Genomic DNA, 14,370 nt, shown 5'->3' with positions numbered 1-14,370 from the left:
GCACAAGTGCTATCTAGATCCTTGTAGTATCTATTATCTTATTGCCTCTGTCAAAATCGACATCAGCACTTGCTCCAAATTTGCCTGAGAGATGCATGGCCATAAAAGAATGTTTAAAAATGCAATATCGAACATATAGGTCTAAAATTAGAAAAAAATCATCGCCAGTCATAAAATTCTCAAATCCGGGACATTTTTGCAACCCTGAACAGCACTAAAAAACCAGGACTGTCTGGGCTAATCCCTGACGTATGGTAAGCCCAATTATATTTCTGTTTTTATAATCCTCCATAGATCTAAATTTACAAGAAATATACCGACTTTAATGATGCATTCTTTTCTTTACTTTCAAAAATAAGCTTAGATTAAGTGTAAGATTTAACAAAACATGGTCTACATAGTCGATCTGAATTTATTTTAATTATGATCAATGCTTAGAACTTAATTATAATAGACCAGTGATGTACTGACTGTTATTTAAATATTTTGGCATAAGAATTCAATTAAAAATTAAAGGGTAAATTTTGAGAAGAAAAATAATATATATTTCCTATTTTAAATGGTCTTTCCAGGTAGCAATCTCTTTAAGTTGTTTCTCTACATTCACATTACTTTTCTATCAATTTGTAGATTTCTCACCTTTTTGTTTCTAGAGAAAGACTTTTTTCATACTGGCTAAATTTTTCAATATAAAATAAATCAACTAGAAAAAAGTACACTTTTCAATTGTTTTTTTTCAAATTTTGTATTGTTTTAATCGATGTTAAAAATTTACTCCGTGTTAGAAAGCTTTTAATACATGTTTTTTGTTTAGCACTGACTTTTAAAGGTCAAAATTTAAAGAACTGAAAAATTTATATATTTTTAAAAATATATTCTTAAAAATATATTTTTAATTTTAGGGATTTTTTGAAGTAATTTATATAATACTTTAAAATTTATTTTATTAAGAATAGAACATTTTTTTTTATCTCGAACTAGTAGTGTAAAGGAGAGTATATGCAAGAAAAAATGTATATTTAAAAAAAAAAAATAAAGATTACCGCAAACTTATTTATTCCTTGATATTTTTTTTCAATTTATTTCTTCAAGTAGATGCTTCCAATGATGTTTATTGATAATATAATAATAATAATAAAATAATGTTTATTATTAACTACTTCGTAAAGATAACGATGAGAAATTCTCAGTTATTAACTATGAACTTCCAGTCCTGAACATGAACAATGAAACATTATGTGAGAGAATAACAACTTTTTGCATCATCAGTTTTTTATTTTTTTTTTTTTTTTTTTTTTTTTTATAAGAGCAATTAATAAATTCTCGATTTTGAGACCCATATCATTCATATCTCAAAAGGGACATCTCAGAATATAGTTTAACGATTAAAATAAAAATTCTATTCTAGAACTACTTAATTTTTGTGATGAGGCGTGGGCATAAAGCCAAGATAATTTCTTTTTGTCCAAGTGTGAGATTCATCTTATAGTTGAAGTAATCTGCAACACTGCATCTAGGTGTCTCCATGAGCTTTAACATTTTACTGTTTAATTCACCGTTGATATTCTTTAATTCATCATAATACTATTGGAACTTTGTTATCACAGAGTTGTATTCCATAACTCTGCTGTAGTTGATATCATTAATTTCTTTCAAATATCTGTATTTTTAACATATTCAGCAACCTAAGTATCATCATCCTGAACACTACCAATTGTAAACACAGATGGAGTTTTATAGTTAGTAATAATACAATCAGCAACTGACAAGGATCTATCAAAAACAACAGTATGATACTACTACAGAAAATAAATATGGTTTGATCATGCAGTATGAAATATTTTAATCTGATCATTTACATTTTTGTATCTTTGTTATTTGTGCTGCAGTTCAGGAACAAATTTTAGCTTTGATTCCTTTTTAGTTGCACCAGACACCATGAGGATTCTAGGACAAGTTTGACCTTTGACTACTTATTAGTTGTACTGACTTGTCCCAGAACCATCCAAACGGTTTTTGGGTATGGATTTGTTAATTATGCTGTGAGCTTGTTAGTTGTATTGTGGACTTGTGCAGTTGCATTGAACAGAATCAAAGGTCAAGTTTGCTGGCCTTCATGGCACAAGTGGTAGCATCTCGACCTTTCATTCGGAGGTCCTGGATTCAAATCCCAGTCAGGCATGGCAGTTTCACACACTACAAATCATCCATCTCAACCTCTGAAGCAATACCTAATGGTGGTCCCGGAGATTAAAAAAAATAAATAAAGGTTAATTTTGTCCTACAACCATTAATTTTACAATACTATAGTGTTGGTAAACTTTTATCTATGAGACTACTGGCAAAGTAGAGTCTATACTGCTGTGGAGAGTTTTTAAGTGTTTATTGTACCTTTGAAATTGGATCCCATTTGACCCATACAATGTAAAGCATTGTAGACTGCACAATGTGGAACATTTCACAGTTTAAGATTTAATTAATATATTGGAAATTGTATTTGTTTTGATTGTTTGTGATTGCTTTCTATGAGTAATGATTTATTTTATTAGTTTCTGAAAATCCACTGTATACTTTGAATAATCATAAAATTAACAGATCATACATCTTATATACCTATGTAAGATGTGTGTCACAGACTTCATGAAAAATCACTGTAAAAGACAACTCACTTTCTAAATGTATGGAGACATTTTTTTAGAGAATCTCTTGCATACCTACTATGAAACATCTTCATCAATCATCTGGTAATGCAATCTTGTTTATACTACTACCTTGAAATGTTTGAATTATAGTACAATACTGTACAGTAGAAGTACAGTTGAATAATACATTTGATCTGTGTTGTGTGTGCCCATTTAATATACTGCTCACATTAAATTTATCATATAAAAGATGAAAAGTATTCTGTACGTTTGAAAAAGTCAATCCTGACCAGAATCTGTACTCAGAACCTTATGGACAAAAGGCAGAGACACTCTCCCAAGGAGACTGGTGCAGTAACAAAAAATCACCAAATTACATATAAGAGCAAAATTATTTGCTTTTATCATTTGCAATTGTTATCTATAGGCTCATTCCAAAAGAGATTATAATTCACATGAACTTCACTAGTGATGATTGTTCTATTATTATCAATCAGGCACTAATTTTATTTTTATTTTTTTCACTACCTAATACTCTTTATGTTTATAACATTAGATTTAGTTCCATGTAAGACTTAGGTTATGAATATTAAATAACTAATGTTGAAATTGGTATAATGAGATGAGTACAGTTTCTTGGGCATGTTATTTCCTAGGTAATGTTATTTTTTCAAAAACCCTTTCTAGTAGAGTTAGGTACTAAAAAATGGTTAGCATAATTATTTCATTATTTTATGCAGTACATAAACGTAATGTTCTTTATCACAAGATCCCAGTTTATTTTACAATACAGTCAGGTCATGTGTTACACTAGTCTCTGTGATAATCAGCAATCTACTTTATAAATTGTTTCTATATTTATGTAAAAATATAAAATGTCAAAAGTGACCTTTATTCTTAGTAATATATAGAAATTAGCATGTAATTTTCTCTTTGTATAATTGAAAGACTTCCTTACAATTCCTTACAAATAATTCACTGTTAAAAAGATATAGGTCACCAACATCTATACATCATGGAATAAAATCCTAAAAATTGTAAAATAAGGAAATAATGTCAGTCGCTGAAACCATCTTTAAAAACTAATTTCCATAAATCAACAACAAACTTTGTAGCAAGAATAATGTTACAGATGGATATGGTTTATAACCATTCATAAAACTCAGTCATCAAAATTCATACCACTTAAAACTAAAAATCATAGAAAATCAAACCACAAAAAAACCATTCATAGATTAAATAAAAATCTGCTAGAACAGATGATGATGGTAAAGGTATAAAAATGCTGACCAGAAGGAAGGATATTGAGGTTAGATCTTTGACAGGAACCTAGATAAAATATTTCTGAAAGGAGGTTATATTGGTAAAAGGAGGTTGTTGAGAGTGTTAAACCTAATGCTTGTTAGTTGAGTAATGCAAGTCGAAAGAAATGAAACACTACATTTTTATCTTGAAAAATTATGTTTTCTTTATTCCACTTATCCTTATTTTATCCTTTTATCTGATATGATAGCATTCTTTCTGATAAAATACTATGGTGATAAAACAGTCCCTGTCAGGTCACCAGATGGCAACTACTCAATAGGAAGACATCAAAAGATACAAGAATATGACATTCTTTAAATAGAGAGCTGAATATCAAAAAATTAAAATAACAGCAGTAATAATTTAAATAAGTAATGGATAAATGTGTTAGATGTTTAAGAGGATATTTTAGAAGAATTAAAACAAAATTGAAATAAGGGAAAACAGATTCAAAGCCTACAACAAAAGTGCAGATTTACATGTTAAACTCTTCAGCAGAAGATATAGTGTTTAAAGAATAAATCAAGAAATAGATAATTTAATTAAATATGTCAAAGGAGATGAGGATTTGATGGGAAACTGAAATGCAGATGAAATGAATAAGAGTAGAATGAGAAGATTCTAACTTCACGATTCTTCCTCCTTATCACCATCAGAATATCTTCCTCATTCACCTTTAAGGCCATTTACATACTATCTGCTGCGTAATTTTATAAATTTTAATTGTTTTATGTTTTACTTGCTTTCCTCCTATCTTAAATAATAAATTATTTTTTATAATTTAAATAATAAATAACATTACAAATTTGTTAAAGATAGAATTATTTTCACTAAATATATTCATACTAATTAATTTTTTAAGTATGAATAAATTCACCTAACTTTTATATATTAATTGACTTCTACAAAATAACATCCCGCTATTACCCAGATCAGCAATTCTTAAACTGTGGTACACAGAACTTCTCAAGATGGTATACAAGCAGACACAATATGAAAAAAATACAAAAATTCTTTATTATAAAATAAAATTATTAGTACAACAGATATTTATTGTTATTAGTACATATTTATTATTTTTAATACAGTGAATCAGCAGTTGTCATATGTTTTTTGATGTATTATAATATAAAAGTATTTTATCATACATTTCCTTTTCCCTTAATTTCAGGAAATTATTTGTTTATAATAACAGTAAGAATATTACTTATTCAGCTAACAAGAATAAACATGCAACACTGACAGATTCTTACATGTCGCAGCACAGAGCATGTAGCAACTTGTCTGTCCCATGCATGCAACATGTCGCTCATACACGAACAAGTTTCTTAATTGTCACTATAAAAGGATTTTTGTACTTTTCTCCAGCAGTTAACTGAGTCAGTCATATTTAACTAACAGACAGACAGAAACAGTTGCTTCCAGTGTTTTATATATACTATAATAATCTGATTTGAAAATATTTTTATTATGTTACTTTTCAATTTGATAATATTGAAGTGCTAGTGTTGGCATGCCTATCTCAAAAGGACTTTTTTTCTTACATAAATACTTATTTTCATACTTTGGTTGAATTAATTTGATTTAATTTAGTTGACATGAAATAAAAATTAACCTAAACAAGTGGTTTAATAAAGCAACAACAGACAAAACCCTATACCATCGAGTTCTACTTCAGAATCAGAATCTCTAATGAGTCAAGATCTTTTTCCTACAAAATATGAAAAGTTGTAAGAAAATATAACCCTGAATACATTAATATTTACTTTACTATTACAGATGTAAACAATGAATGATGACCTCAATATGTAATCTGCTTTGAAATTTTTTCAAACCAAAGCATGAAATCCTTATTATTGAATCAACACCTTAGTACTAAACATTCAATGTTAGAAAACATACCTAAGGATTATTTTGTTTGAACTCTCAGAGATAAAAGCACAATGAAAATTATCATTTTCAACAGTCAGTACTTAAAAAGCAGCTGAAGCAACTTTTTTAGTGAGCTTAAGAATAGCAAAGTGTGAAAAAGCTCCTCAACTTATGGTTTACAAGCAGTGCGTACTGAAACTTACCCAAATTTCTGCTTGAAATTAAGTTCAAGTGAACCAGATATCTCTTCTCTTGTTTCAAGTATTCAGCACCATCCTTCTCACTGAATTTTTATTCTTCAAGAATATTTAATAAGTAATGTAAGTAACTTTATAATGTAACATATCTTTGTACAGTAAATAAATATTTTTGTAAAAAATGATTAAAAAATTTGTAATAATGAAAAAATTATAATACATGATTTTTTTTATAAAATAAATAAATACTTTCAAAAAAGATTGTAAATTTTTATTGCTTTATCAATCTGAGATATAAATTTATTGCTATCCTAAAGACATATTACATATTTAATAATTTAATGGTAGACTACTGATCTGTAATTCACATGAGTAGTACGTAAAAAAAAGTCTGAGAACCACTGTTGTAGATTAGTGTTTGAAATAGACTATTGTTCAATTCACTCACACTGACAAATGAAACTAAAAAATAACTATACGGCATCTATTTAAAAAGCACAATGACTCAAGGTTGCCCATGCACTTTCTGACTCCATGTTTACTTAAAAATCAAAAGCAAACATTTACACTGATAAATAGTTTAAAATAATATTACATTTTTATAAAATACACAACAGCAACTAAAAAATTAAACCTAATTTCATTAAACATAACTTTCCATTTCAATATCAGATTTTATAATGTTTGTTTTAAGGGAATCTGAAATTATAGTGCAACGTTTATTTTCAATTGATTCATTAACTGATGTTGTATATTGTGAAAAAGTATTAAATTGTTTACCATCACATTTAAAAATATTTAAAGATGGACATAATTTTTCACTCACAATCCAGAATACATGACTCCTATAAACAAATATGACAAATATAATGATACCATCCACAGCACTAAAAAGACAAAAATATTTCCACAGCCATTCTAGATTTTCAAAGAAAGCTGATAATGATGCTACTGCACGACTAATAGAAATAATGTAGAAACACTTGAAATATAAAAACAGTCTGAAAAGAAACAAAAAACTGGATGAAATTTAATTACATGCAATTCAGCAACTTTTCTGAATTTAGATTCATAATTTTTAGATTTATAAGGATTCTTATTGGTTTTATTTTCAGAAATATGTTACCAAACTTTATCAATTTCAGTCATTATTAACTATATTATGGCATATATATATATATATATATTGGGTGTAATGTTTAGGATCAAACTTTTCTCCAAATAACAACTTTAGAAAAGTTAGATTGAGCCTCCACAAAGTGTGCCTGGATAAATCCAGAAAAAATTGGAGAAATTTTTTCATGAACTGAATCCAAACAAATTTCTCAGCTTAATTTATCATCAAACCATACCTCACTAGATCACCCATCTAGAGTTGTAACTTGGGGACCTAGTCCCACCACAGGTGACCCCTTGACACTCAACCATGAAAGTTCTTTTAAGGAATATTGCACTGTCTGAACCAAACAACACCAAAGTTCAGAGAAGGTAGCATTCACATATAGTGGGCTGCCACTTAGAAGATAACATGCGATTGGAATTATTGGAATGCCCCAACACTACACACACAAGCAAGAAAAAAACAAAGTCCAAAATCAAACCAAAGCAAATCACCTACATTTCCACATATAATGTAAACTCACTCATGCAGACTGGTAAACTAAAAAATAACTGGCCTAATGAACCAACACAAAATTCTCATCATGGGTCTGCAGGAAATAACTAGCACTGACGAGGATACCATAGAATCTCAAGAATATAGGCTTTACAAAGGTATATCTGGGAAGAAAGTGATGAAAAATGACCCATAGTTTGGAACAGGCTTTTTAGTCAGCCTCAAAATAATTAACTCCATACAAGAATTCAAGTCACAATCTCCAAGAATCTCAACACTCACCCTAAAAGCATCTATTAAAATCTACACTATAATAAACAACCATGCACCAACTAATACTAAAACTCTCCAAATGACCGTAAAGAAACAGAAAAGTTCTGGGATCTACTCAATCTGACTATAAATAATATCCCCCAAAACCATGTTAAATAATTAATCAGAGACTTCAGTGCTCAATGAGGCAGAGAAAGAAGATAGGGCAACATCATCGGAAAATGGCCCGTCCAAAGAAAACAAACAGAGACTCGTCAATCTCTGCAGAAACCACAACCTAAGCAAAATATGTGGATTTCTCTGCAGAAATCCACATATTTCAAGAGGAAACCTCAAAAACTCAAAACCTGGGAACACCCCAACTATACTAAAGGAGAATGGCAGCTAGACCATGTCTTCATGGACAAACAACACCACAAGGAGATCTACAATATAAAAGATCTTTAAGTAGACACAGGCTCAGCTCACTATGTAGTCAAAATTAAAATTAAATTTACTTCCCAAAGAAAGCAACAAGATCAAGCCCCTAAAACAGAAAGAAAAATGGACCCTACCCAACTAATCAAAAATAAAAATTACCAAAAAGCAACTGAAAGAAAAACAATCATGGATAAACTTGAAGATTTAGTGCCTTAAACAAATCACAGAAGAATTAGCCCCAATAAAATCCCATAAAAAAATCAGTGTTGGAACAGTGAATATGACGAAACAGTGGAGAAAAGACATCAAGCATGGCTGTTTTACCAATCCAAAATCAGAAACATACTTCTAAATTCTATAAAACAAAGAAAAGAAACCTCCCAAACTCTAAGAAGAATAAAAAGATAACACCATAAAGACACACTGATGTCAATAGAAGAAAAATTCAATAAAACACAATCGAAAGGCTAGTACAAAACCTTCAAAAATCAGCTCCAAAATTATCAACCCCCAACCCTACTAATAAAGAATGAAAACGGTAAACTGGCCCATAACAATAAAGACTATGTGGAAATCTTAGCTAAATATTTCAACAAACTCCTAAATTGTGAAGAACTCCTAAACTTCAACACCAACACCCCAATAACAACACCACCAGAAAACATCTACAATAAAAGAAGTCTACTAAGCACTGGGCGAGATGAAGAATTACAAAGCAGCAGAAGAAGATCAGACATTTGTAGAGATCTGGAAACATGCAGGACCATCAAAAATTGCCTTTCATCAACATCTGGATCAAAGAAGAACTACCAGAACACTGGATGACAGCCCTCATTCATTCACTACACAATAAAAGGGACAAAACAAACCCTAACAATTACAGGGGAATCTCACTCCTAGACACAACATATAAAATTCTTTCAAGAAATCATCTTTAACAGGATCAGTTCACAACTCAAGAAAGAACTAGGAGAATACCAAGAAGGTTAAAGACCCTGAAGGAGCTGTCCAGACCAGATCATGAGTCTCAAGCTATTAATGGAATACAACAGGAAAAGAAACAGAGACATGGTGATAAGATTTATAGATTTCAATAAAGCTTATGAGTGCATCCACAGAGAATCCCTACTTAAAATTCTAAGACACATTGGACTACATACCAAATTAATAAACATGATAAAACTGACCCTTACAAACATTAAGTCGAAGATAAAATTCAGAGGCGAACTCTCGGAATATTTCAGATCAAAATGGGCCTACGCCAAGACGATGGGCTCTCACCGCTATTAGTCAACTGTGCTCTAGAAATGGTAATGAGAGAATGACTCAAAAAATGCCCCTCACAAGTAAAAATAGGTTGAAAAATCAAAACACTCTCTTGGTTTCACCGACAACTTGGCACTGCTAACAAATGACACTGACAAAGCTTAATCACAGATATCAGAATTTCAAAGCATTGCAAATAAAATTGGCCTAAAATATCATTCAAAAAGACAGAAATTATGCCCAGAAACCAACACGATTCAAAGAAGTAACATAAACGGTAATAAAATCATAGTAACCCGATTTAAATACCTTGGAGAAATAATAACAAATAACCTAAACAAAAACACCTCAATCTAAATAAGAAGAAACGAACTAGGTAAGTCTTGAAAATTAACCTGGTACATTTACAATAAAAAATGCCTATCAATAAACGCATTAATAAGACACTACAACACAGTTATAAAACTAGAAGCCACTTATACAGCAGAAACACTCTTCCACCTGAAACGAACAATCAAAGACAGAGAGACTCCAGAAAATCGAAAGAAGAATTGGAAGAACCTGCATCAATAAAAAGTACCAGAAAGACAGGCAGTGGTGGATTGCGCCCAACAAAGTCATGTACAAAGAGTTAGAACCATTACTATACCATTCATAGCATCCATAGCAGGAGACTAGGATTAGGACATACCATGAGGATGCAAGATTCAAGACTTCTGAAACAACTAGTATAGTACAATCTCAACTCAAAAAACACCAAGACAGGATGCAGATGGATCAGAAAAATAAGAGAGGATCTTAAGGAAATTGGCCTTATACCAGAAGACACTACAGATAAAATCAAATTAAACAAGAAAATCAAGAACAAACACTCGTTTCACACTCACAACACGAACATTTTCAACAATAGAAAGCACACAAAGATCAGAATATATGAAAAAGTATTGGGAGGACCTATATATATATATAGAGAGAGAGAGAGAGTGAGAGAGAGGAAGGGAGAGAGAGAGAGAGAGGGAGAGAGAAAGAGATTTTCTAAGGTTTTCATTAAATTTACAGCAATTTTTTTTTTTTCAGAAATATGAGATTTATAAGTGAATTGTTTCTCACTGTAATAAGTTGCTAAAATCCCTTTATTATAATTTCAATTAAAATCTTTTTATGTTTATTTTAATACAGAAACTATGGAATTTGAATCTTTCTTTATAAAGAATGTTTTCTTGGTTTACCTTTTTTCAGATAAAAATCAAATTATTTTTAAAAAAATTATTTAGAAATTAATTAAATAATTTTAAATATTATCCAAATGGTCACCAGGTCAAAAAAGCATTTTGGCTTACATTTTCAAATTTTTCTAAATGTACTTCCAATGGACGTCTCGAATAATATTAAAAAATTCCACTTCCTGAATTTACTCAGCATCATCTTCAGAAAGCAGGGATTTTTCATGCTTAATATTAGCTTTAAATAACATGCCTACCAGTTAAATTATTTTAGTAAAATAATCTAGTATTTATATAATACTACATTAAGGTATTATTTTAACACCTTCAGTGATGCAGATTTTTAAATTATAAATAAATAAATAAAAATACTTTATTCTGATCAAAACATAAAAATACATTATACAGGTCAGGTCAATATAGGATAAATTATAAATATAAAAAGAAATTATAAGATACAAAATAGATGTGTTTAAAGTCCATATTATTGTTTAAACACAAAATATATGTCAATGTAAAAACATTAAATATAAAAAAAGGTCTATAAAATAATTCACAATTCATAAGCCGGTTTTTAAAATTTTTACATATTTATATACTGTTGAATGGTATGCAGATAAATCATATTCCTTTTTTCTTTTTTCAATTACTGTTATTTAAAAATTTATCAAAAGAAAAATATTGTTTCCATAAAAAAAAATATTTTAATTACATTTAAAATAAGTTAATGGGAAGATTTATCAAATGGGTCAGAAATTTATTAAACATGGCAACGGAAGCATAATAAGATCCTTTCTTGTAAGCTGAAGTATTGTCTTGAGTTATATGAAAACAATTCTGTTGTTTTTTTTTTGGTAAAGGTGTATACTTTTATTTTTTTAGAGTAGTTAAGTTTTAAGAATAAGTTGTGCATTCTTTTTAACAATGATTGCACATTCATACATATAAACACAAGAATAAATTTTTATTAAGCTCCAAGAATTTATTACTTTTCCCTTCTGATTAATTCATTTATGATAAGAGTTTATTGTGTTCAATGAATTTCACTTCATTCTTAAAATAATTTTCTATCAGTTCATTTGTGAAAAAAATGTTGCATGGTATGCCTAACAATGCAAACAGAACTACTGATTTTAATAACAACTAATTAATTCAAATTTTTTAATTAATGTTGAATTTTATTAAATTAAAATCTAATTATTATTGTTTATTGCATTTCTTGTAATAAATAACAATATATTCAAATTTTATTCCGCTTTTATTTTATTAAAATGTTCTAAAATTAAATCTAAATTTTTCCTAAAGTTAATTCTTGAGTATCTCATAAAATCACAGTTTCATTGAAGATAAGAAGATGTACATTATCTTCATAAACAAAATTTAGAAAAAGAAAAAAACCTGGACATAACAAAATTCACACATTACATATTTATTTCCCATGTCTGGTTTACTTAAAACAAGACATTTGAAATTTATTAAAAGTATTTTCACTAAGACACGTTAATAACTGAATTAAAGTCGAACGTGTTTGCATTAAACTGGAGTGAAAGACTAATTAAATTAGACTGTCTTCAGTCTAATTTAATGCAGTAAAGGGCTAATAGAGAAATGGAGTTAACTATTTTATATTATAACAAGTGGACCGGAAAACAAACATATATAAGTAATAATATCATCTACTTCTATTAAATAAGTGAACAGAAAAATTAATACAAGAACCTTAATTTATAGAAAACAAGAGATAGATGTATAAAATAAAAAGATAAGTATAACCATCTTAATGTATGTATGTAAGTAGGTTAAACGGATATCGAAACGTCGGCCTCCATCTTAAAATATTAGTAATAACTTTAATTTTATACGAGTTAATCATGTTTCTAAATTTTTGTGTTTGTAGTGTTCCGATAATGGTGTTTTAGACAATGATTTATGTTGCACCGAATTAATTATAAGTCCCTTTTAAGAGTTTTACGTATTTTTGCGAAAAAACCGGCACCCCCACCACTGAAGCGAACTAGTCAAAGCTACTTGAGCCAGCTAATAAGCACCAATTCAAAGTATCATGTGCTAATCAGTTTGCCATTTTAGCACAATATGATGACGTGATGCTGAGTCAACCCAAATAGCTGAAGTCATAGAAGTCATGCAAGAATATCTGCCCAGCAGTACGTCCCGAACACAAGCCTGGATATCAGATGAATGTCTCGACTTAGTCGATCAGCATAAATTAGTAAAACTAGCTGACTATGAACAGTACCGAATACCGCGAATTGAACAGATCAGAAGGAAGCTGAAGGCCGAGCGTGCAGAATACTGGAATGATATGGGCAATGGAAGAAGCTGCACAAAAACATAAATACCGGACCCTCTACACACAAGACTTAGACGCCTAAGTGGAAAATTTAAGACATTTAATGAGAGAATATTCTGAAAGCCGATGGAAACTTTTTTCGATCTCCTACGGATCGACTACACAGATAGAAAGAATCTTTCCAATGCCTATACAGCCATGAGCCGCCGCCTGTTCCACTAGAAAACCCGCCAATCTTGGAACTGCTGGAAGACCAAGCCACTGATGCTATACCAACAGTAGATGAAGTGAAAACACTGATAAAACAACTCAACAAAGCGCCTGGGATTGAGGGAGTAACAGCTGAAGCGCTAAAAACAGGTGGCGATGTCCTTGTCAATCGCATATAGTTACTACTACAGCTAATATGGTGTAAGAAAATTCATACATCATGAAAGCAAGCGATTATAATACCGATACTAAAGAAGGGTCACAAATGCAAAAACTACCGTGGCGTAAGCCTCCTATTGATAACTAGAAAAGTTTTCATGCGAATCATCCAAACTCGACTACAGAAACATCGGGAGCAACTGTCTAGAAAAGAACAGGCTGGCTTTCACCGAAATAGAGGCTGCTATAATCAGATTTTCACTCTCAGACAAATGTTGGAAGAGCGAATACGCTACGGGAAGCGAACAGTGATTGTATTCATAGTTTACAAGGGAGCATTTGACAGCGTCCATTGGCCAGCACTATGGGTGGCACTCAAGTTTGAACTTATGCCTGCCAAAACCATCCAACTACTCATAGAAACGTACAATGGTTCTATCAGCCGCATATGCATCCGTAATGAACTGTCTGATGAATTTCCAGTACAAACCGGTGTAAGGCAAGGCTGTGTCATCTCACCCTTACTATTCAATAGTGTTATTAATGCAATTATGTGGAAAGCCTTCAATGGCCAACGCGTATCCAATACGGCGAAAACGAATATGTGACAGACCTAATGTTTGGCGATGATAGCGCTGTATTTGCGGATGATGATGATGCCGAAGCGACAGACATCCTGTACGGCATTACGAATGCAGCACAAAAAAATTACGAATACGGTCTCAAAATTAACACTGAAAAAACCAAGGTTCTAACGACTGATGGCTCACCTTCGCTGTTTACCTGGCCGGAATACAAATTGAGCAGGTTGACAATTTCAAATACCTTGGGTCATTAATCCAAGAAAAGAAGATTTCATCATCTGCGGAAGTCATCC

General features: G+C 30.6%; 1 protein-coding gene across 1 annotated transcript in view; it reads right to left on the bottom strand.

Annotated features, from left to right (window-relative positions):
• Positions 1-5,039: 5,039 nt before the first annotated feature.
• Positions 5,040-14,370, bottom strand: part of LOC142323890 (putative G-protein coupled receptor Mth-like 12) — a 28,850-nt gene continuing 19,519 nt past the window's right edge. The window contains exon 5 of the mRNA XM_075364219.1: positions 5,040-7,017. Within this exon, the coding sequence (XP_075220334.1) occupies positions 6,660-7,017 (358 nt within the window). The 3' untranslated portion in view covers positions 5,040-6,659. The remainder of the gene's footprint in view (positions 7,018-14,370) is intronic.

Source organism: Lycorma delicatula, chromosome 4, assembly GCF_047948215.1.
Source record: "Lycorma delicatula isolate Av1 chromosome 4, ASM4794821v1, whole genome shotgun sequence".
NCBI classification, from domain to species: domain Eukaryota; kingdom Metazoa; phylum Arthropoda; class Insecta; order Hemiptera; family Fulgoridae; genus Lycorma; species Lycorma delicatula.
The sequence above is the reverse complement of the archived record's forward strand: the minus strand, read 5'-3'. Positions and strand labels throughout refer to the sequence as shown.